Here is a 25248-nt window from a genome sequence, read left to right as displayed (position 1 = left end):
TAAAATTTTGTTTTGGGTGCATATATTTAATAGCTTTACTGAGATATAATTGGTGTACAATAAACTGCACATATTTAAAGTATACAGTTTTATGACTTTTTTACATATGTATAGACTTGTATACATTACTACTGGCCACTCCTTCAGAGTTAGCCAGCATTCATGCCTTGGAGGTGTACTATCTTTTGTTTACCAAATAAAATTCTGAGCCATAACTGGTATCTTTACACTATAAAGATAGCCATCACCCCCAAGTTTCCTCATGATCCTGTGTAATCTAGCTTTCTCCAGGCAACCACTGTCTGTCGTCACTATAGATTGGCTTGTGTCTGATATTTTCTATTCTTTTGTTAAAAATATACATAAAATAGATAAGTAACAAAGATTTACTGTATACTATAGGAAACTATATTCAATATTTCAGTATCTTGTAATAACCTATAATGGAAAATAATTTTTTCAAGTATCATATATATGTGTATATATGTTTCTGAATCATTTTTTGCTGCACACCTGAATCTAACATGATATCGTAAATCAACTATACTTCGATTTTTAAAATATCAGTGAGAAAATAAGGAGCTGGTCCATGCCTGCTCTATCAGTGAAAAAAGACCACGTTAGGGGCTTCCCTGGTGGTCCAGTGGTTAGGACTCCATGCTTTCACTGTTAAAGGCCCAGGTTCAATCCTAAGTCAGGGAACTAAGATCTTGCAAGCTACACAGCCAGAAGAAGAAAAAAGGAGACCAAGTTATACTTCAGTAACCACACAAACTCTCAGAGGCTGAACACAGCATTTCTCACTCTCACTACATGTCTAATGCAGGTCCACAGGGGGTTCTGCTCAACAGTCACTTAAGTACTCAAGTTGATGTAGGTTCCATCGTAACATATGTTTCCATGATCACTGTGGTGGGAATGACAAGGCAAACCCAAGGTTCACTCCCAACGCTTCCATCCAGAAATATAGAAGACAATGCTTCCACTAATATTTCATAAACCAAGTCACATAGCTAACCACAGAGGTAGAGGAGAGGCAACCCTTCTGAGGAAGAGGAGTAACCTTTCCTTCAGGAAGAGGAGTAACTATTTATGAAAAGTCCTCGTGCCTCCCATACCCACAAAATTAACTCCAAGACCACAAATAAATCATGGTTGTGAACCACAGTTCAGAAAGCACTAGCTTAAAGGGAGACTGGTGGCTCAGCTGGTAAAGCATCTGCTTGCAATGCAGGAGACCCAGGTTCGATCCCTGGGTCAGGAAGATCCCCTGGAGAAGGAAATGGCAACCCACTCCAGTATTCTTGCCTGAAAAATTCCATGGACAGAGGAGCCGGGGGGGGGGGGGGGCTACACCCCATGGGGTCACAGAGTCGGGAAGGACTGAGCAATTTTACTTAACTTTCACTTTCTTCCCCCCAGTGGCAGAGACATCCTTGACTCAACGGATAGAGGGAGTTTACACGCCTCAAGCAAGATCCTGGAGCAATACTCCACCACGGTCGTCCAGGACTTGACTGCAGTCTTTGCTGCCAGGGGTGTGTGCTCAGCCGCTCAGTCATGTCTCACTCTTTGCGACCGCATGGAGCCAGGCTCCTCTGTCCATGGGATTTTCCAGGCAAGAATACTAGAGTGGGTTGCCATTTCAAGGAGAATCGAAGTGAGTCTGGCTCACTGATTACAGGGAAACTTAGCAGAAGGGCAGGCTCCTCAGCACCCCTTTGATAAGCTGTCACAGGGTCTAAAGTTAGAATATGGCCTGGGGCAAGTATGTAGGAAGGTCAGGTGAGTAGGGTGCAAGTGAAGCAGGTACGGGTCAAGCAGGGGAGGTACAAAGAGCAAGAGAACAGCCATCTCCTGGCTTAATGCTCCAGTTGTTCTTTCCAGGATGACACCTTCAGTTGCCTCTCCGTCCTGGTCACCCTTCTGGGTACATCTGACTTTGCCAGCGTGCCTCCTGGTGTGGCACCTCAAACTTCAGTACGAGCAGCAGGGAGTTCCACAGCTCTGTTTACTCACAGAGGGGAGGGCTAAGGAAGCTTAAGTACTGGACTGACCTTCAGAAACATTTTCTGTCATTATTTAACTTCCTCATTCAGCAACTACTATTGATAATTATATTCCCAGTGGGAGGCCCTTGGAAATCTGATCAGGTCACTTCCCAGCTTAAAACTCCTACAATGGCTTTCAATTACTCCAAGTATTCACTGCTTCAGAGCCCACTGGCTTCTGCCTGTTCTCTAACCTCATATTTCACAAGCATCCCCTTCTCTCCATGTTGCAACACACTAGACCTTTCAGGTTCCAGAATGTAGTCTCCTGTTTCAGAAGCTTCAGTCACATGGCCCCTTATCTCTGCTGGAAGGTACCTCTCATATACACACATCCCTGTCCTCCTCACCCCCAGGTCTGTCTGAACACATCTTCCTCCCGGCCACCCAGGTGGCTCAGTGGTAAAAGAATCCATCTGCCACCCTCCCTCCTGTGAGGGAGACACAGGAGACGTGCGTTTGATCCCTGGGTCGGGAAGATCCCCTGGAGTAGCAAATGGCAACCCGCTCCAGTATTCTTGCCTGGAAAATTCTATGGACAGAGAAGCCTGGTGGGCTACAATCCACGGGGTCACAGAGTTGGATACGACTGAGCACGCACGCACTCCACCACACTACATTAGGTCTCCCAGGTAATAAGCACTCTACACTTCTCTCAATACTTTGCTCCCTTGTAATTTACTTGTAATTCACTTGCAATTTCTTTTCCATCTTGCCCACTAGGTTGTACATCCCTTGAGAAAAACGACTTGTCTGTTCTGTTCACCCCTCTCTCTAGTATCTAGGATTAGGTCTACCACATGATAGTCTGTACTTATACCTTATATGTACCAAACATATTGGTGTTGGGCAATTAGAGATACAAAAATGAATACGCGCTTCCTGCCCTGAATAACTCTCAGTTCAGGGTTGTGGTGAGGAGAGAAACCACACAAGGGAAGCGTTATATTCATAACATATACAAAGGGCAGGGGAAGCACAGAAAAAGAACAACTTAGTCTTCTTTAAAGGAATCAGAGAAGGCTTCCTGGAGGAGATGGAAATCTGGGCTAGCAAGAACAGAGAAAAGGGCATTTAGACAGAAAAGACAATGTATCATGACACAGAGGTCATAGGGGATAGGTTACACTTGGGATACACAAATGACTAGTGAGAGAAGGGTGCACTGGGGGATAGGGAGGTGAAACACCATCAACAACCAGGGGCCAGGGCAGAGTTTGAACTTGCCCCTGCAGGCAATGCAGAAAGAACAAAGAATTAGAAGCAGGTAAGTAAACGACAGATCTGGGTTTTCCACGTGTCAATCTTTGCTGCTGTGTAACAAATCATCCCCAAACTCAGTGGTTTACAAACAACCATTTTGTTTGCTAATGATTCTAAGCATCAGCAAGTTATATTGGTCTTGACTGGGTTCACTCATGCGGTTTGGGTTATTTAACCACTTAGCTGAGGTTAGAAGGTCTTAGCTTAGTGTCCATCACGTGTCACCTGCCGCTGGCCTGGGCTTCTTCACATAGCAGTAAAAAAGAGCCAAGGTAACAGTGAAAGCTGCAAGGTCTCGTGAGGCCTAAACTTAGAACTTACACAGCATTCATTCCACCAAGCTTAACTGGTCCAAGCAAATCATACAGTTAGCCCAGATTAAAGGGGTGAGGAAACAGACTGTGTCTTAGGGAAGGAAATGGCAAAGTCATATTGCATTGGGATAGTATGTGACATTTAAAACTTAAAATACCAAGTATTAGCAAGGCTGTGAAGCAAAGTACTCTGTATTTGGATTGAATCACCATGATCTATGTGAAGAATCTCGGCTGTGAGAGAGCTCAAATCAGTTCTTAGCAGGGTTTTGTAGTCAAGTTCCAGTCATGTAGTCAAGTCACATGTATATAACCAGTTATACCAGTTGTAAACAGTCAGTAAATAAAATAACCCTAGGAGTCACCAGGGGAAGTTCAGATTTAAATAGCACAACAGAAATACCAATGCCTTTATCTGGGCCAACAGTGAAAAACCAGACATCCAGATAGATAGACAGAGCTTTTCCAATCCAGCTGTAAATCAACTCTTTTCCATAATGTGAAATTCTAAAATAGGCAAAACTACAGTGACAAAAAGCAGATCAGTGATTACCTGGAACCAGGGATTAGGGAAAGGAATTAAGTGCAAAGGAGCACAAGAAAACATTTTAGGAGATGGAATTGTTTTCTATATTTTTATGGTGATGATGGTTATACTATTATAAGGAATTATCAAACACATTTAAATGGTACATTTAGTACTGATAAATTATACTCTGTGTAAATAATAACAAAAAAGAAATTTTTTTTTAAGTATCATGCTACATTTAATCTTTGGGACTAAACATTTAATATTTTATTGCTAAGAATCATTCATATTGTTATGTGTCACTGTAGTTCACTTGTTTCGAAACCAGTATAATATTCCACTGTGTGAACATTCCAGTTTATTTGTCCACTCTCTTGCTCATGGTATTTGGGTTTGCTTTTGTAACCAGGGCTGCTATGAAAACATTCTTGTATGTATCTCCTGATGTACATTTAAGAGTTTCTCTTGGATTTATCCCTAATATTGGAATAAGTGAGTTGTAGGTAAACATTCAATTATAGGAGATAAACTATTTTCCAAAGCAGATCTCTGCTTTTCTTATCTGCGTCTCTCTGTCCCCAAATAGACTTCGACCCCAAGTGCAGGAGATGCTATCCCCTTGAATTATCACTGCTTAGCATTTAATTAGCACCAGACTGGCTACCCAGGAGGCCAAGGGAAGAAACCCAGGCACCTAAGGCCTCCAAGCCTCAGCAAGTACTGAATGTTGAGTAAACAGCAGGCAGGAACCAAACAGCACACATGGAAGCTAATTAGAGTCCTACTTCCTGGAGCTCCATCTTCCTAGCTTTACTTGATTCGGAGTCTGAAAGATCTTTCAGGGCCCTCGGTTACGATGCAAATTCCAAGAAGGGAGAAGGCTTAACCTCATCTAAAATCCTTCTCAGCTGACACCTCTAATACCCAAACAAGGATTAGCAGGAAAGGCTTAAAGAACAAAAGGAGAGACAGAAAGAGGAAGAGAAGGGTTAAGGAAAGTAGGAAGAATCCTCTTCCATGCAAGAATCAGTTTTTCAGAAAAAAAATTTAATAAAAAAAGTAGTATCTGCAAGTGACCATAAGCAATTTTTAATATCCCTACCTTTAAAGAACTGCCTTCTTTTGCTAAAGTTACAAAAACAACACAACTAACAGTCAGGCATTACATGATGTAATATTGCTCCAAACACACACTGTGTGAGGTGAGAGCCTGTGATGCTGGGAGAATAGCTCTGAGGGATTTGGGGTTAGCCAGAGAACTAGCACCAGAGCTCAGTCGTGGACCAGGAACAACAACAGCAAAAAAAACCTGAAGATAACAAAATAAGACATTAGGCAATCCCTAGGTGCTCAGAGAGCTGCCATTCTGAAGAATGAAGGGGCCTCATTTTCTCCCACAGTCCCAAGCATACATCCCCAGCAGTTCCCTGGCCACCTGTCATACAGGAGCTCAAGGAATACTTACTAGAGGAGTGAACAAGGAAAGAAACACACAAGAGAGTATCACAGCCTGAGGCAGAAGCAGCTTCCCAGCCAGATTTGGGCAACAGTGCTGTTGATAGTAGGAGGATGCCTGAATTATTCGGCTCTGGAGAGCCTTCTTGATGTTAAGTAAGCAGATTATAATGCACTGGCTTAACATTTTCAGTTACTTGTTCCTGAAATCAGATCATGGGCCATATGGAGAAACTTGGCAGGCTTGTGTAGGTACTTCAACTGCTCAAGACTTATCATGCAAAACTCATCTCAAGTGTGAGAGGGGTTCTGTAACCAGAGGCCTATAACCAGGCTGAGGTCCTGGACTCTGGGTACCTGAGAGCTAGTGCTCAGTAGCAGCACCTGGTACAAGAGGTACTAACAAAACTTGGACTGACATGAGACTCCCCCAACTTTAGCCCCAGCTCGATGGAGCTTCAACAATTTTATTGGCTAAATGCTTCTTCCCAAGTTTACAACATACTGGTTCCTCCTCCTAAACCCCTAATGGGGCAGGAACCTTTAGTACAGGCTCAAAGATGGGGCGTAGGGATTGGAAGTGGGTTGTAATAAATGAGTTAGAAACCTGCTGATGCTCCACAATTGGACAGCAGGACAGAAAAACTCCTACTTCCTACTGCTGAAAACCATCTATAGAAAGACTTGAATGGGATGGAGATTTACCACTGGTCTCCACAAGAGTACACCCAGTCTTCCTACACCAGGACTTCAGGAACAGGGCGATGCTAAGTCATTCTACACATTTTGCAAAAGTACATAGGCCCAAAATTGGCCATGAGGTTTGGGATTACCAGCTCCCCAACCTGGCAGGATGGGAAGAAAGAAAACGTGTTCATGAAAAGCTTTCGGAAGTGAGTCAAGTCTTCCACCTGAACCTTGATGCTGTATTGATTGTCCAGGAGCTCGATGGCGCCTTGCACCACATACTCATTCTGTAAATGTGAAAGTGAGCAGGTAGAATAGACAATGTGGCCTCCTGGTTTGGTGGCAAGGAGTCCAGCCCTGTAAAAAAAGAGAGAGAGAGTGGCAGTGACTAATGAGCTTTCCAGAAGCAGAAGGGCAACGGAAGATGGAAGGATGGGGAGCCAGCTGTGGGATGGGTGACTGTGTTAGCCTCTGTGTGCCTTCCACAATGACATTATCTGAAAAGCTGTTCTCAAAGCAGAGAGTAACCTAACCTTACTCCATGGGCTCTCCTCCAAAAGCTGTCTTCAAACAGTCACCTGATCTTTGACTCCAGTTATAGACCAAACTCTGATACTGGCTATGAACCAAGTTCTTATCCCAGCTGTACAGAGCCTTGACCTCAGTACATATTTCAAAATTGTGTTAATCATTGACATGGGGTTAGGGGTTAGCCTGGAGGTAAAAGTCAATCTGTGCAGTCCATCCTGCTATGTATTTCTACCACATAGGGTTTTTATGTCCCAGAGGAAGACCATCCTGTGATGTTTGTCTCCTTCAGGCAGATTCCCAAACAGAAAACCCTTCTATGGGTGATGGTCTTGGCAACAGCTTCCAGCACCCCAGACTCCCAGATCACTCTTTCCCAAAGCTCCGGGTTTTTGTAAATCTGTTACTCACGCAAGAAGCTGCACCTGCAACACAGGCAACATCTGCCGCTCCTTCTTCCTCGAACGCTGGAAGATGCTGTTTTCCTCCTCATGAAGGGAGTGGCGGTCTGTGGTACAGGGCACATCCACTAGCACCTGCCCAGGAGTGTAAAAGGGCGACAATTAGAGCTCCTTACAGGCTCCTCTTCCTTAGGTCAGGGCTAGTTTAGTCCCTTGACCTGGAGGATTCAGCAGAGTGCTCCCCTGGCCCATCCCCCAACTGCAGAGTATCTGACAAAGCTTCTCACTTTAACCTGGTGGACAACTCTGAAATAAAGAGTGGGGAAATAGTACATCTAGGTATACTTATGGCTGGTCAAAAAACCAAAACCAACATATAAATAATTGTAATTAAATAATTGATATCAACCTAAAAAGAAGTCTTCCATGTTTCAGAGCTCTGTCCTTAACTCTGTCCCTAGCTATTTGAATAAAAACATCCAACTTACAGATGATATAATGCCCAAAGGGTACCTAATACACTGAGTAACAGGATCAGGATTCAAAATTATCTTATTCTAAAACAATGTCATATTCAACATGGAAAAGTTTTAAAGTGAGAGATGCAAAGTCATTCACTTATTGGGGAATTCTCCAGCGGTCCAGTGGTTAGGACTCCCCACTTTCTCTGCTCAGGGCCTGGGTTTGATCCCCAGTCAGGGAACCAAGACCCCACAAGTCACACAGCACAGCCAAAAATAAACAAAGTCATGCATTTATTTATTAAAAGCCTACTCTGATGGGCAGCAAAACAAAACAAAAAGAGCCCCTGACCTCCCCCCAAAAACTAGTCCTATATTTACATTTCAAAAAAGTAAAAATCATCTATGGAAAAGATCTGTAAATTTTCAGTTAAGCAGAAATTCCATGTAAATTAGTAATGACCCAGAGTTCAATATTCTGATGCATTCTTTGGCTACATGAATTGATATAGCACACACAGAGTAAGATAAATGATTACCTTGTACTCTGGTCAGGTCATATCTCAAGAAATGTGATGGGACTAGCGTTCAGAAAAAGAGACGTTAATTAAATAAGAATGCTCAGAGAAGGGATAGGAAAGCTCAGAGAAGGGTCACTGGGATGTTTAGAAACCACATGACAATACCCTCTGTTTCCTGAAACCCTTGTAATACAAAATACCTAAAAAGGATAGATAAAATAATTTTAAAAAGTCAATATTTTTAAATGCATAGCTCAAAGAAAATTAGAGAAATCCGTAGAAGCCAAAGAAAAACCAGGAGTACAAATCCAAGGAGGCATTCCAGAGCTGAAGCTGATGGCTTCTTTTTTTTTTTTTTCCAATTTGAAGTATAGTTGACCTATGACGTTGTGTTAGTTTCTGGTATACAGCAAAGAGATTCAGTAAAAAAACCAAACAAACACATATATATTATTTTTCAGATTCTTTTCTATTATAAGATATTGAATATAGTTCCCTGTGCTATGCAGTAGGACCTTGTTCCTTTTTTCTTTTGGCTGTGCTGTGTGGCTTGTGGGCACTCAGTTCCCTGACCAGGGATTCAACCCAGGCCACAGCAGTGAAAGCCCGGAATTCTAACCGTTAGGCCACCAGGGAACTCCCAGGACCCTGTTTATCTATTCCACATACAGTAGTTTGCATCCACTAATCCAAAACCCCTAACTTATCCCATCCCTCTTTCTCCTTTGGTAACCATAACTTTGTTTTCTATTCCTGTGAATCTGTTTCCATCTTGTAAATAAGCTCATTTGTATCTTTTTTTTAAGATTCTACTTATAAGTGATTTGTCTTTCTCTGTCTGAGTTACTTCACTTAGTATGATAATCTCTAGATTCATCCATGTTGCTGCAAATGGCACTATTTCATTCTTTTTTATGGCTGAGGCATATTCCATTTAATATATGTATCACATCATCTTTATCCACTCATCTGTCAATGGACATTTAGGTTGCTTCCAAGTCTTGGCTCTTGTAAATAATGCTGCTAATTATAGTTTTGTCTGGACATATGTCCAGGAGTGGGATAGCTGGATCCCATGGCAACTCTACTTTTAGTTTTTTAAGGAACCTCCATACTGTTTTCTATAATGGCTGCACCAATTTATATTCCCACCAACCATGTAAGAAGGTTCTCTTCTCCACAACCTCTCCAGCATTTATTATTTGTAGACAATTTTTTTTTTTAATCTTTTTGGCCATGCCACACAGCATGTGGGATCTTAGTTCCCTGATCAGGGATCAAATCTGCACTCCGTGCATTGGCAGCATGGAGTCTTAACCACTGGACCACCAGGAAAGTCTCAATTATTTGTAGACTTTTTGATAATGGCCATTCTGACCAGTGTGAAGTCACACTGTATTTTTGATTTGCATTTTCTAAAAATTAGCAATGTTGAGCATTTTTTCACATGCCCGTTGGCAGGATTAAAAAGACTGTGTGGATCATAATAAACTGTGGGAAATTCTGAAAGAGATGGGAATACCAGACCACCTGACCTGCCTCTTGAGAAATCTGTATGCAGGTCAGGAAGCAACAGTTAGAACTGGACAGGGAACAACAGACTGGTTCCAAATAGGAAAAGGAGTACGTCAAGGCTGTATATTGTCACCCTGCTAATTTAACTTATATGCAGCGTACATCATGAGAAACGCTGGACTGGATGAAGCACAAGCTGGAATCAAGATTGCCGGGAGAAATATCAATAACCTCAGATATGCAGATGACACCACCCTTATGGCAGAAAGTGAAAAGGAACTAAAAAGCCTCTTGATGAAAGTGAAAGTGGAGAGTAAAAAAGTTGGCTTAAAGCTCAACATTCAGAAAACGAAGATCATGGCATCCGGTCCTATCACTTCATGGGAAATAGATGGGGAAACAGTAGAAACAGTGTCAGACTTAATTTTTTGGGCTCCAAAATCACTGCAGATGGTGACTGCAGCCATGAAATTAAAAGACGCTTACTCCTTGGAAGGAAAGTTATGACCAACCTAGATAGCATATTCAAAAGCAGAGACATTACTTTGCCAACAAAGGTCTGTCTAGTCAAGGCTATGGTTTTTCCTGTGGTCATGTATGGATGTGAGAGTTGGACTGTGAAGAAGACTGAGCACCGATGAATCGATGTTTTTGAAGTGTGCTGTTGGAGAAGACTCTTGAGAGTCCCTTGGACTGCAAGGAGATCCAACCAGTCCCTTCTGAAGGAGATCAGCCCTGGGATTTCTTTGGAAGGAATGATGCTAAAGCTGAAACTCCAGTACTTTGGCCACCTCATGCGAAGAGCTGACTCATTGGAAAAGACTCTGATGCTGGGAGGGATTGGGGGCAGGAGGAGAAGGGGACGACAGAGGATGAGATGGCTGGATGGCATCACTGACTCAATGGATGTGAGTCTGAGTGAACTCCAGGAGTTGGTGATGGACAGGGAAGCCTGGCGTGCTGCGATTCATGGGGTCACAAAGAGTCGGACACGACTGAGCAACTGAACTGAACTGAACTGAACTGAATGTAGAATTAAAATATAAACCTTCCTAAATAAAAAAAAAAATTTAAGAGATTACACAGTGAAAGAAACAGTAAGTAAAACAAACTCAGTAAATACTTTGACAGAGCCAAAACCAAATATATCAGGGACATTAATTGTTTTAAAAGAGAAAAATTTTCAGATTGGTTCAAAAAGCAAAACCCAATTCTAGGGAGTATATGAGAGACATATCTAAAGGGTAGTTATTTAATAAGGCTAAATATAAAGAGATTGGAAAAGGTATAAATGCGGCATATATAAAAGGGAAGCTGTTAAGTGGGAAGACAGGTAGGTCTATCTTGCCATGAAAATAAGGAGCTCTGGCACTCCAGCTGATGGCCAGGTAGAGCTGGGGTAGAAACGAAATTACCAAGAGTGTATGGAGTCCTGAGATAGTATTCTTCTTTGAATCTGAAGTGCTTAACACTTGCCTAACACAGTATGTGGTACACAACTATTTGTTCAATGAATAAATTAACAAAGACATCTTCAGGACATTAAAGCTGTTTTCAAACATCTGAAATGCTTCAGACAAACATCTGAAATGTTTGTCTGAAATGTTCCATTTCACATGAAATGGGAGGCAGCGCATTGTTACAGAAGGCATAGCTAGAATTAATGAATGGAAATAAAAATAAAAGGGACTGTGATGATGACAATATTATTAAATGCTTTCTATATGCCAGGAGCATTCTACATGCATTCTATTTAATCTCCACCTATGGGATAGGCATTAATATTATCCTTACTTTACAGAGGAAGAAACTGAAGTTTAAACTGAAAGGTTAACTTCTCTGGCTGGTAAGTGATGGAGCCAGGATTCCAAACCAAGCAGTCTGACTCTAGAATCCTTGAACTCAGCCATATACCATAAAATCTAGAGATTTTAATTCAGTAAGAGAAAGAATTTTTCTAATAGCAGAGGTGTTCAACACAAAACCTGAGTGAGCCCCTGTCACCAAAAGTATGCAAACACAAGCTGAATAATGATGATGGCTACTACCTGTTTAATCTTCATAGCCAGTTGATGTACTGAGCACTTTCCCTGGATATGCTCATTATTAATCCTCATAATAATCATTTTCTATTTTACAAACAAAGAGGCTGAAGTTCACGGAGATCAAGCAGCTGTCTCAAAGTCAATAAGTGGCACCTCTGTGATACAAAAACAAGTTAGGTCGACAGCAGAGGTCATGCTCCCTCTACTCTGCTGCCTGTATGCCAAAAAGGTTGAATAGGGGATTCCTACACAGATGGGAAGCAGGTCTCTCAAGCTATCCAAGATTCTATAAGCCTTGGTCTTTCTTTCCATGTCTTAGAGTGGCTGAGGCAAGATGATAAGAACTGAACAGAAGGGAAAAATGCGTCAGATGACAACACAGAGGCAATAGCTGTATACATATATTTTATATTTTTAGAAGTATATATTTTAAATAAATAATTTTAGAATGTGCCGATTAGAAAATACAGGGAACTCTCCTCCACTGTTAGTGGGAATGTAAATTGGTGCAGCCACTATGGAGGATAGTATGGAGGTTCATCAAAAAACTAAAAACAGAACTACTCTGTGTGTGTGTATGTGTACTCAGTCGCATCCGACTCTTTGTGACCCCATGGATTGTAGCCTGCCAGGCTCCACTATCCATGAGATTTTCCAGGCAAGAATACTGGAGTGGGTTGCCATTTCCTTCTCCAGGGGAACTTCCCGACCCAGGGATTGAACCCACCTCTCCTGTATCTCCGACACTGGCAGGCAGATTATTTACCACTGAGCCACCTGGGAAGCAGAACTACCATATGACCCAGCAATCCCATTCCTGGGCATATAACCAGAGAAAACCATAATTCAAAAGACACATGCATCCCAATATTCATTTAGCACTATTTACAATAGGCAAGACACTGAAGCAACCTAAATGTCTATCAACGAAGGAATAAAGATGTTGTACATATATACTGTTATTGTTGTTTAATTGCTAAGTCATGTCAGATTCTCTTGCAACCCCATGGACTATGGCCTGCCAGGCTCCTCTGTCCATGGGATTTCCCAGACAACACTACTGGAGTGGGTTGCCATTTCCTTCTCCAGGGGATCTTCCCTACCCAGGGATCAAACCCTCCTCTCCTGCAGTGGCAGGCAGATTCTTTACTACTGAGCCACCTGGGAAGCCTACAAGAAAACTAGAGTGGGTTGCCATGCCCTTCTCCAGGGGAATCTTCCCATATATATATTCATACAATGGAACATCATTCAGCCATAAAAAGGAACAAAACTGTGCCATTTGCAGAGGCAAGGATAGACCTAGAGACTGTCATATAGAGTGTAGTAAGTCAGAAAGAGAAAAACAAATAAAATGTCACTTACATGTGGAATCTAGAAAAATTATATGGATGAACTTACCTGCAAAGCAGAGAGACACAGGTGCAGAGAATAAACTTACGGATACCAAGGAGGGAAGGGAAAGGGAAAGGGAAAGTTGCTCAGTCATGTCTGACTCTTTGCAACCCCATATACAGTCCATGGAATTCTCTAGGCTAGAATACTGGAGTGGGTAGCCTTTCCCTTCTCCAGGAGATCTTCCCAACCCAAGAAAAGAACTGAGGTCTCCCGCATTGCAGGCAGACTCTTTACCAGCTGAGCCACAAGGGATGCCCAAGAATACTGAAGTGGGTAGCCTATCCTTTCTCCAGTGGATCTTCCCGACTCAGGATTCGAACTGGGGTCTCCTGCATTGCAGGCAGATTCTTTACCAACTGACTATCAGGGAGGCCCAGGAGGGAAGAGGGGGTGGGATAAACTGGGAGACTGGGATTGACATATATATACTACTATGTATAAAACACATAACTAATAAGAACCTGCTGTAGAGCACATGAAACTCTACTTAATGGTATGTGGTGACCTAAATGGGAAGGAAATCTAAAAAAAGAGGGGATACATATAACTGATTCACCATGCTATAATTGATTCACCATGCTATAAAGCAGAAGCTAACACAACACTGTAAAGCAACTATACTCTAATAAAAATAAGAATTTAAAAAATAATAAATAAAAGAAAATATAAATAACTTAAAGATGTAAAATGACTTTCCGCAAAAACCAAAAAGTTGGATAACTCCAAGGGTGGCAGGATATGAGGAAATAGTGCCCTTATTCATTACCAGTAGAAGTGAAACTGATTTAGCCTTCACAGGGAGTGATTCAGTAACCTCTGTCAATATCCTAAGTACATATAAACTGTTATCCAGCAATCATACTCCAAAAACAAAACCAAAAGTTTGACTTCAGGGCATATTATTAACTAAAAAAAAAATACAAAGTTCAGAATAGTAAGCATAATACACTACCATTCCTATTATTTTTTATATACACATTTATATTTGTATATACACAAAGAAAATATTTTAAGGGGATACAGAAGAAAATACAGACAATATGTAGGGAGAGGAAATAGACAGCTGTGAGACAGGATTAAGAAGAAAACACAGTTTTCTCCAGATACCATATTGAGCCTTCTGCATTTTACATCATGTACTGTATAAATATTCAAAACTAAATAAAATGAGCTTAATCATACTTACTTTAATGAGGGTTACTGTGCAGCCAAGTGAGTAGTGAAATAAAATAAGCCTAATTAATTTTTTTCCAGCCAGACAGGTTCAAACTCTTTTTGTTCCCTCTAATCAAGATAGCAGGCAGTCATCTAAGCTGAACTGACAGTTCTGCAGATGGCTGTTTTCATCACATCACCTAAGGAGAGAGTTGGCCAGGTCCACAATCAGCCCTACATCTTCCAATACATATGGCTAGATCCTACCCAATCAGGGCCTAGCACCAGGAGGGAATGCCAGGTTTGGCTAGCTGGATGTCCCAGGTCAGGAATCACTCACCCGGTCATAGGTGTCCCCCTCCAATTCTCCCCATTTCCTGCCATCCCATGATGTGACTCGAACTCGATTCTTATCCCTGACATCTTGAGGCACATAGCTGTGAAGGACCCTCTGTAGCCTGCTCGTTCGTGACGTGGAGAGATCATTGGCAGCGAGATTGCCTGTGGGAGTATAAATTTTAGGATTGTTTTTTTCTACCTCTGTAAAAAAACGCCCTTGGACTCTTAACAGGAATTGCACTGCATCTATAAACATTCTGGGTAGTAGGAACATCTTATGCCTGCAGGTATAAAGAAACTTCAGAGGCCATTGCACAACAAAGCATCCCACCAGCAACGGTGCCGATGGAGAGTCAGACAAATTCTCAGGCACAGCCAATCAACGCAGACCCCCAAGGCAGGGGCAAGTGGAGGAGAAACATTTATTATATGCAAAGCACAGTACTAGACACTCTGGAGTGGGGGCTGCAAAGGCAAACACCAACTTAGTCCAGAAAGGTTATATAAATAAACAAAGTAGACTAGGCTAAAACATTTATTTCTTTAAAAAATATGCTCTCTCACCTTTCTTGAAATATACATTTCTCTTCATCTTTGGTAGATACTACATATTATTTACCCCCAATTTAAATTCTACTCTTATTCCTTAGTATGGGCTTCCCCAGCGGCTCAGCTGTAAAGAATCCACCTGCAATCCAGGACACGTAGAGACATGGGTTCAATCCTTGGGTCAGGAAGATCCCTTGGAGAAAAAAATGGCAACCTACTTCAGTATTCTGGCCTCGAAAATTCCATGGACAGAGGAGCCTGAAGGGCTATAGTCCATGAGGAAAAAAAGAGTCAGACATGACTGAGCAACTAAACAACAATTCCTTAGTTTCAGAACTCCAATTTTATTTGAGAGAGAGGGGAGCAATATCCCCCAAAAGACTACATTTCCCAGCCTCCTTTTACAACTAAGTAAAACTATAAGACTAAGTTCTGGTCAGTGAGTTGTAGGCAGAATTACTGTGTGGGACTTCTGGTAAGATGTTTAAAAGAAGCTGATACAGGGCTTCCCTTGTGGCTCAGTGGTAAAGAATCCACCTGCCATGCAGGAGACATGGGTTTAATCCCTGGTCCAGGAAGATCCCACATGCCATGGAGAAGCTAAGCCCCAGCTCCACAACTACTGAACCTATGCTCTAGAGTCCAGAAGCCGCAACTACTAATACCACAGGTTGCACCTACTGACGCTTGTGTGCCCTAGAGCCCGTGCTGTGCAACAGGAGAAGCCACCGCAATGAGAAGCCCACGTACCACAACTGGACAGTAGCCCCCGCTCGTTGCAATTAGAGAAAAGCCCACGCAGCAACAAAGACCCAGCACAGCCAAAAATAAATAAAAATTATATATAAAAAACACAAGCTGATACAGGGACTTTCCTGGTGATCCAGTAGTTAGGATTCTACCCGCCAATGCAGGGGACACGGGTTTGATCCCTCATCTGAGAGGATTCCACATGCCAAGGGGCAACTAAGCCCATGTGCCACAATTACCGAAGCTCATACGCCCCAGAGCCTGTGCTCAACGAGAGAAGCCACTGCAGTAAGAAGCCCGTGCACCACAACTAGGGAGTAGCCCCCTGCTTGCGGCAATGAGAGAAAACCCACCAAGCAACAAAGACCCAGTACAGTCAAAATTAAATTTAAAAAATTAAAAATAAATAAATAAAAAGAAGCTGACACAATCAGGAGATGTGCCCCTTTTGTCCAGACTTTTCTTCCTGCCTGGAATTTGAATGTAATGATTGGAATTCCAGTAGTCAAGCAGTCATGTTGGAGGCATGAGGCAATCCTGAGGATGGAAGACAGCAATAAAATAGGTTGCAAAAAGAAAGAAGAAACCCTGATAACTGTGGAGCCTCCATGCCAGTCCTGGACTGCCTATATTCCAGCTCTCATACGTAAGAGAAGAATAAACATTTCTTCTTTAAGTCAGTTAGTTGAGTTTTCTATTGTATACAACCAAGCCTAAACCTGAATGATTCACCATCTACCTTTCACTTTCCCTTTTGTGATAGACACGAGTTTGAGAAATATTTCACTTCACTCTTGGCTCTAAGAAAAATATTACTGTGAGCTTAATAATAAATGGCAATTGATACCTGGCCTCGGAGTCAAGGAATGAAAGAGAGCAGTGGGTACTGTGGTAAAGAACTAGAGAGTACATACTTTTATCTAGTGAGTGAACCACTTTAGTCTCCCCACAAAGAAATATGTCCTAATTTTTGAGGGCACTCAAAGAAGTCAAAATTGGATTCTCTGCTCAAGAAGAATTTGCAGCAGGATATCAATTGAGAAGAGAAAATCTGGGTTCCAGTTCTGGGCCTATCTCTAACTCCTTTAGAAAAACAACTCTAAATTACTTCTTTGGCCCTTCTTCCTCTTCTGAGTTCTAGTTCCTCCTCATCCAAGAAACTCCACCTTATCCATTCCCCCTTCTGATGAATTTTCACAGCAGTCAGTCAGATCAGCATAGCCCAGCCTAGGGTGATTGGACCCATTAAGCCATATCAACATTTCTTCATTCCCTCTGGACTTCCAGAATGTGGAAATCAAATGTAGTACCTCTCTGAATCACCTGTAGGGCCTACCTTGAGGCTGGAAGCTAATTCAAACTGTGCAAGTTGGCTGATAAGAACTGGAAAAGAAGGGTCCAGGCCCAATAAAAAAGGCTATGGCAAGAGAAGCCTGGCTGAGCTCCAGGATCAGTGTCACAGCCATCCCCTCCCTTCTGGCTTCCCTGGTGGTCCAGTGGTTAAGAATGTGCCTGCCAACGCAGGGGTCATGGGGTGAAGATTCCAATGCCACGGGGCAACTATGCCCGTGTACCATAACTACTGAGCCCATGAACCCAAGAGCCTATGCTCTGTGACCAGAAAAGTCACGGCAACGAAAATCTTGAGCACAGCAGCTAGACAGTAGACCCCAACTGCCACAACTGGAAAAAGTCCATGCACAGCAACAAAGACCCAGCACAGCCAAGAAATGAATGAATGAATAAATAAAAATCACAGCCTCCTTGTGAATCTTTCTCAAGATAAAAATACTGTTTATATTAAGGCAGGATGTCAGCAAATGGATGGCTGAAATGAACATTTACAATGAACAAGGCCCAGGCTGAGCTATACTACTGAGTAAGTCTTAGACCTGTCCTCAAGGAACTCCTTATCTTGGGGAGAAAGAACATGTATACCCATTATCCTCTGATGCAAGGCTAATGTACTGTTTCAAGGGTGATGCCCAGAGTGTGAGAGCGCAGGAGACAGAGGACACACTTCGCAGCTGGCCAGCAGAGATCATGAGAGAAGACTTCCTGGAGGTGGCACACTTGAGCTGAGGCTTGAGAGTTAAGAGGGTGATAGGATGGGGCTATTCCAGAGAGAATCTGTAACATGAGCAAAGGTAGAGCCTTATTCAGGCAACAAAGAGTAGCAGGATATGGCTGAAGCACATAAAGCCTGGGGAATAATGACATATTAAAGCTCTAAAGGACTGCTGTGGCCAGATCTTATCATTTTAGTTGTCAGGCTAAGAAAATGGAACTTATAGACAAAGGGAAAAGATGCAGAGGGGTGAAAAGTGTCATGTGGTAGATTAATCAGGGCTTTGCTTTAATCTGCTTTCAAAGACCTTGCTCTGCTTGGCAGTCTTCCTTGGCCACCTGACAGAGAAAGAGAGGAAGTCACTGCAAACAGAAAAAACAAACCAGCTTAGCAAGTACTCCCCTACCTCTGACCTGGACCAGAGAGCTCATCATATTCAATGAGCCCCTGACTGGGGGAGGGAGGGGAGGGGAGCCCTCCCTGCTCAAGACACAGCCCTCTAACTTACGGCAACAGCCAGTCTGAAGCAATGCTAGTGTCTTCCCCCCAGGGGCTGCACACAGGTCAAGCACGGTGTCACCAGGCTGCAGGCCAAGGGCTAGGACAGGCAGCAAGGATGCAGCATCCATCAGGTAGTAGTCCATGAGACCCAGGCTGCCAAGCCTAGAAGAGAAGAGACCACCTTAGAGTGAAAGGCCAAGTCAGGAGACCCACTGGAAGTCAAGGTCTCAAGTCCATACCCTCAGGGATTACTGAGCTCTATGCAGCAAAAACTCATTTCTCCAACCCACCCTCAGTTGTGTACTCACTCACTCATTCATCTACATAGCAGCCAGCCTTTTAAAACAGAAATCAACTCACCCAATTCCAGCCACACTACTCATCTTGCTATTCCTTAATTAAGCTACGCATACTCCTGTTTTGTAGTTGTTCTGCTTTCTGCACGCAGCATATTTCCTCCAAACATACCTCATTTGCTTCCTCACTTCTTTCAGGTCCTCCGCGAAAGTTACCTCACCAAAAAAGCACTGGTATGCCCTAACCACTCTATCTGAAAATAGCAGCCCCTAATAGTTGGGGAAACAGTGTCAGACTTTATTTTTGGGGGCTCCAAAATCACTGCAGATGATGACTGCAGCCATGAAATTAAAAGACGCTTACTCCTTGGAAGGAAAGTTATGACCAACCTAGATAGCATATTCAAAAGCAGAGGCATTACTCTGCCAACAAAGGTCTGTCTAGTCAAGGCTATGGTTTTTCCTGTGGTCATGTATGGATGTGAGAGTTGGACTGTGAAGAAAGCTGAGTGCTGAAGAACTGATGCTTTTGAACTGTGGTGTTGGAGAAGACTCTTGAGAGTCCCTTGGACTGCAAGGAGATCCAACCAGTCCATCCTAAAGGAGATCAGTCCTGGGTGTTCATTGGAAGGACTGGGGTTGAAGCTGAAACTCCAATACTTTGGCCACCTGATGCGAAGAGCTGACTCACTGGAAAAGACCCTGATGCTGGGAAAGATTGAGGGCAGGAGGAGAAGAGGACGAGATGGTTAGATGGCATCACCAACTCAATGGACATGAATTTGGGTAAACTCCGGGAGTTGGTGATGGACAGGGAGGCCTGGCGTGCTGCGGTTCACGGGGTCGCAAAGAGTTGGACACGACTGAGCGACTGAACTGAACTGAGAAATACAAGGTACATGAGACTGAAGTTGGAAAGCAAATAGAGGCCAAGGTTGTAACAGATATTAAGTTTGGACTATAACCTGTAGGCAGTTACCAAAGTTTTTTAAAGAAAATCACACGATCGGCTAGTGAGAGTTTTAGAAAGCTAGGTAGGCTAGAAAGAACAAATTAGAAACAGAGACACCAGTGAGAAGGCTGTTAGGAGAGTCCAAGTGAGAGCTAATGACACACAGATAGAGGCAGCAATCATTAGGGTAGAGGGGATGACAACAACATGATAGTCACAGAAGGACTCCTCACCCACAGTTGTCATAAGGGCAACTGCGGTGCAGTCATTCAGCCTGAGACACAGTTCAGCATGGACAGCCTTTGGGGACAGTCTCAAGGAGACAGAAAACTTGGTCCTTGCTGCCCTGACAGGAAAGCTCTGGGAGAAAGATGTGACAAGACACGAGACAGTACCACTAAGGATCAGCTACAAGAGCTACAATCCTTTCACACTTGAATTGTCTGTGAAACTGTGTGTCTTGTACCTCACAAAGGAGAAAGACAAGAAATCAGAGAAAAATATAGAATTGCTATCATAGCTGTACTGGCTCACAAAACCCATTCTTATCAAGTTCCTTCCTTTTATTAATTTATTTTAATTCCTTTCTTTAAGAAGCATTACTCAACCTTTTTTTTTGGGGGGGGGGGTGGTTCATAGTTTTAAGAATCGGTTAAAAGCTACAATATCTGTTTTCAAAAAAAAGGCACAGTATACTTATGGCTGATTCACATTGTTGTATGACAGCAACCAACACAACATCGTAAAGCGATTATCCTGCAATTAAAATTTTAAAAAGAAAAGCAAAACAACTTTTCAATTTCAGGAGGTTCCTGGACTCCATGAATACATTTTTGAACTTCCCAGAAGTTAAGATCCCCTTGATTTACAGGGAATCCATCAAGACAAGAAGGAAAAAATTCAAATACAGAGATCTGCTTTCCCCCTGTTCTCAGAGTGTCCTCAGGCAACTTAGAAAACAACATGGTCTTACTCCATGGATCTGCCTAAAGCCAGGGCCTTCAAATCGGCCTCTAACCCTGCTCCAATCTATGCCCTCCTCACTGTGACTAAAACAATTTCCTGAAACACAACTTTGATGGCAATAACATCAATAGTAAGAGATACTATGTATAAGTGTTATATTGCAGGGACTATACTTGGTTTTTAATACACATCATTTGATTTAATTCTTACCACAACCCTATGAGGCAGGAGAACTCAGATTCTAGAGCCAGACTACCTGGATCTCAAATGCAGCCCACCTGCTCATCAGTTGTGTGACCTTCAACAAATCAGTCAACTTCTCTGTACCTCAGTTTCCTCATCTGTAATGAGTATGTACCAGATAGGATTAGTGTGAGGATGAAATAATTAACAGAAGTCAAATGCTTATTACAGTATCTGGCACATAGTGAGCTATACTTGTCAGCTATTACTATCATTACTTTCCAAGTTATCTTCCTGATAAGGAAACCAAGGCTCAGGTATCCAATGCCACATGTCTTATTTTTTTTTTTTGGTTGCACTTCGTGGCATGAGAAACTTCTCCAACCAGGGATCCAAGGATCAACATGGTGGCCCCTGCAATGCAAGCTTGGAGCCTTAACAATTGGACCAACAGCGAAGCCCTGTATATCTAATATCAGTAAGTGGTGAAGACAGGATTCAAACCTAGGTTTTCTTAACTCCAAAGCCCATGCTTATAATCACTCTATGTTATTCCTTTCCTCTGCTCTGAACCCCTCTTCAGTGGTTCTCTAGAACACATATTGGCCATTTACAGCAATAAATAATAAAAGGCACATGGTATAAAGCTACCCAGCTCTGGTAGCTGGGTCATTTATAAGCAACCATTTATAAGCAACCAGTCATTTATAAGCAACCACCAAGAAACTCCCCTTTCCCCAGCCTGCAAGCTCCTGGAATTCAAGATTCCCATACATGGCTTCCCATGTACTTTTCCAGCCTCATCTCTTACTTCTCTTAAGCATACAGCCTTCCTTCAAACCAGCCGCTAAGACTACTGCAAAGACTCCTAATTTACAATCCCATTTCTGCCTTGCCTCTCTCCAACCTATTTTCCACACAGCAGCCAGAATGATATTTTTAAAATTCAAAGCTGATTACATCATTCTCCAGCTTAAAACCTTTATGGCTGGGACTTCCCTGGTGGCCAGTGGTTAAGACTCTGTACTTCCACTGCAGGGGGCACGAGTTCAATCTCTGGTCAAGGAACTAAGATCCCAGATGCCAAATAAAAACAACAACAAAACAAACAAACAAAAAACCCTTTCATGCCTCTCTCTTCCTTTTAGAGAAAAAGTCCATAATCCCATATAGCCTGTAAAACCTTCCTTATTTGGTTCAGATGGTAAAGAACCTGCCTGCAAGGTGGGAGACCTGGCTTTGATCCCTGGGTTGGCAAGATCCCACTCCAGTATTCTTGCTTGGAGACTCCCCATGGATAGAGGAACCTGGCAACCTACAGTCAATGGGGTCGCAAAGAGCCGGACATGACTGAACGACTAAGCAGAGCACAGACTTCTTCTGTAGCCTCACACTCCCATCCCCAACCCCATGCCACCTATTAATTCCTATTCATTTTCAGGTCTTAGCTTAAATTTCACTTCCTCAGCACTAGATCTTCTAACTATAAGACTTCATGGGAAAAAAAAAAGACTTCATGGCATCTTGTACTTTTCTTCTGTAGCACTTATCACAACCATAAATAGTCAACAGTTATCTCCCTCACTACACTGCAAGTTCCATGGTGACTTGTGCAATTTAGCGTGCCTGGCATTTGGTAGACAATATTTGCTGAATGAAAGAAACACTCCTTCAAATATCAACTCCCACATCCTACAACTACCACTGAGCTCTCCTTTTCTCAATTTCTAAAACACAATTTAGCATTTTATTACAGAATCTTTTTTCATTCAAATTCATATACATCTGAGCATTGGATAAGATGTCTGGAAGGTCTCCTTTCTTTTCCCCAGTCTAGGACTAACTTTGTGTTCCTAAGCAAGCCCTATTTCCTAGACAAGGCCCACTTCTTTGGTATCATGAGGTTACCTGTCCTACTCTCTCTGATGGGGGCAAAATAAGAAAGCAATTGTAAATAACACATTTTAACTAGAGAGGGTGCAGTAAGTGCTCATATAAGAAGTGTAAGTTTTTTTCCTTTCTTAGGCAGTAGCACAGACCAGGCTCAAAGTGAAGGTACTTTGACCCCTCAAAGTGCAGGGGTCAGACTGCCTTGGTCTAAATACTAGCTATACCACTTACTACCTAAAGGACCTACAGAAGTAAGAACCTTAACTTCTCTGCACCTCAGTTTCCTCAAAGATGAAAGAAAAACAGTAATATTACCCACCTCAGAGGACTGCTGACAGAACAAAAGGAGGTAAGGCCCAACATGTATAAGCACTTAGTAAATATTAGCAATATTAGGATTCCTATTAAACAGGACAAGAGCTGCATCTCTTCCTGTATACTTCTGGCAGACACTCAGCACAGCCCCAGCCTCGATCCAGATCCTACCTGGCAGGAGGGAAACGGCTGACATCCCCTCTGGTGAAAGTAAAACAACGAAGATTTGGACTGCAAGCCCAGGACGCAGGGGATGGAGCAGCAGTTTGGCTATTCTCAGGCTCTGGTTCCCTGTGGAAGACAGCTTCATTCACAAAGTCCCTGGCCTTCAGCTGCTCCAGCTCAGCACTCACACGATCCCCAGCAGCGAAGTTATTCACCAGTGCACCATACTTCTGCTCTGAGAGGAGACTGACCCGGATTGATGGCCAGAGATCTCCAAATTGCACACTGTAGGTCATGTCAAAATTCTGCAGAGCCAGTCGAGTAGCAGGAAATTTGGGCTCTGTGGAAGCCTGGAAGAAAGAGAACAGGCCTGTAAGTCTTCTAGGCCTCACTATCCCATTACTGCCTGAGCCCACCACCACCTTAGAGTGCTGGGGCAAACATGGGTCCAGCTAAGTGCCCACTCCTGCCTTTGCATCGTGCCTCTGCCTGCCAGAGCAAAAGCGTATGAGAAAAGTAGTGGGAAACCGGCCTTTCTAACTCCATGTTGTGAAAGTAAACTTTAGCTCTCACAATAGCATGTGGGGTTCACCAAAAATGAGGGCATTCCTTGAGACCTAGGAGAGGACTCTTGAGTAGAGTCTATAGAAGGTTGGTAGCAACTATAGAGGCCCTGGGCAAAGAACAGATTTAAAGATGGGAGACATTTTTTTTCTTTCTGAACAGTCCTTCCATTTTCTAAAGCACTTTCACATCTCCTAGATTAGATGAGCACCACAAGAGACAGTGCAGTGGGATACAAAAAATATCAACCTTCTACATTTGGTGGAGAGGTGAGGGTAACTTACCTAAAGGTCATGCAGTGACTGACACCACAATGTTCAGTATCACAGGGCTGAGGGTCATCTGGGGAAAGTTCCCAGATTCCAGGAAGGTGGGATGAGAAGAGCTCACAGAAACCTTGAAGTGTGAATCAAAGTGGGGACTTACAGAACGACTGCTACGGGGGCCGCAGAGAGGGGCGTGAGTCAGGCTTGAAGAGTACAGAAATAGGTCGAAAGAGGAAAAAGATCTCAGCTGAGGAGTCCACAAGTTGGCCCTGGATGCCACAGCTGGAATATACTTACTATGGCCGGGAGCCCTGTTACCGTCTATGAGTTTTGTGTTGGCTTAGATTTTTGGGTTGCTTGGAACTCCTTCTCTGCCCTCATTTCTTGTTACGGCGGGGGCTCTTGCTGCGACCCTGACCTCTGCTACGGTGGGGACTCTTGCTCCGCCCCGGACTTTTGCCACAGTGGGGACGAGTCTTGCTCCGGCTCCTGCTCTGGCCCTGCCTTCTGCTACGGTGAGGACTCTTGCTTGGGCTCCGACTTCTGTTACGAAGGGCACTCTTGATTGGGCCCTGACTTTTGCTAGGTCTGGTACTTTCACTCTGGCACTGATCTTCAAAACGTAGAGGACTCTCTCTCCGGTTTTTATTTGTGCTTTCTTGGGTACTATTGCTCCCACTCCGACTTCTGCTAAGATGGAAAGTCTTTCTTTGAGTCCAAGTTGTGCTAGGGCAATGGGCACTCTCACTCTGGCTCCCACTTGCGCTTTGGTGGATGTTCTTGCTGTCACTACTTTGGCATTCACTAATAACCAAAAGTGAACTACAGCTGGCACTAGTGCTGCAGCTGGAACTCTTGGTTGAAGGCACAGGACAGCTGTAGGGAATCTGGGAGGACTCCTTGTGGGAGTCTCGAGAAGCCATGGAGTAGACGTGGAGGCCACATGGCATAGCATCAAGGTGACCCCGGGCTCTGGGGGCAATGGGTAAATTTTGGGGGTCAAAGGGTGTTCTCAAAGGGATAAAAGAATAGATGTGGGTAGAACAAGGAGGCACCACAGGCTGGCGATGAGGTTGGAGTGGGCCCCGGGGAGTGCCGTAAGTGCCACCAGGGGGCACCAC

At 43.2% G+C, this 25248-nt stretch overlaps 2 protein-coding genes across 5 annotated transcripts in view; both read right to left on the bottom strand.

The window, feature by feature from the left end:
- Window positions 1-4234: 4234 nt before the first annotated feature.
- NSUN4 (NOP2/Sun RNA methyltransferase 4) overlaps window positions 4235-25248 on the bottom strand; it is a 23406-nt gene continuing 2392 nt past the window's right edge. The window contains exons 2-6 of one of the 4 annotated variants that reach the window (XM_086386591.1): window positions 23304-23647; window positions 18538-18692; window positions 14664-14824; window positions 7239-7363; window positions 4235-6656 (exon numbers count right to left, since the gene is read on the bottom strand). In XM_086386591.1, the coding sequence (XP_086242717.1) occupies window positions 6380-6656; window positions 7239-7363; window positions 14664-14824; window positions 18538-18692; window positions 23304-23647 (1062 nt within the window). In that variant the 3' untranslated portion in view covers window positions 4235-6379. Of the gene's footprint in view, window positions 6657-7238; window positions 7364-14354; window positions 14524-14663; window positions 14825-18537; window positions 18693-23303; window positions 23648-25248 lie in introns of those variants that run through there. The other 3 variants (XR_015158450.1, XM_086386610.1, XM_086386602.1) reach the window with 3 other exon arrangements.
- LOC147375258 (sperm head and tail associated protein-like) overlaps window positions 24317-25248 on the bottom strand; it is a 2944-nt gene continuing 2012 nt past the window's right edge. The window contains exon 2 of the mRNA XM_086386488.1: window positions 24317-24814. Coding sequence (XP_086242614.1) covers window positions 24468-24814 — 347 coding nt within the window. The 3' untranslated portion in view covers window positions 24317-24467. The remainder of the gene's footprint in view (window positions 24815-25248) is intronic.

The sequence above is a fragment of the Bos grunniens genome, chromosome 3 (assembly GCF_055505025.1).
Source record: "Bos grunniens cultivar Pamir isolate PY7600 chromosome 3, Bosgru_T2T1.0, whole genome shotgun sequence".
Taxonomy (NCBI): domain Eukaryota; kingdom Metazoa; phylum Chordata; class Mammalia; order Artiodactyla; family Bovidae; genus Bos; species Bos grunniens.
This window is presented reverse-complemented; position numbering and strand designations above follow the sequence as displayed.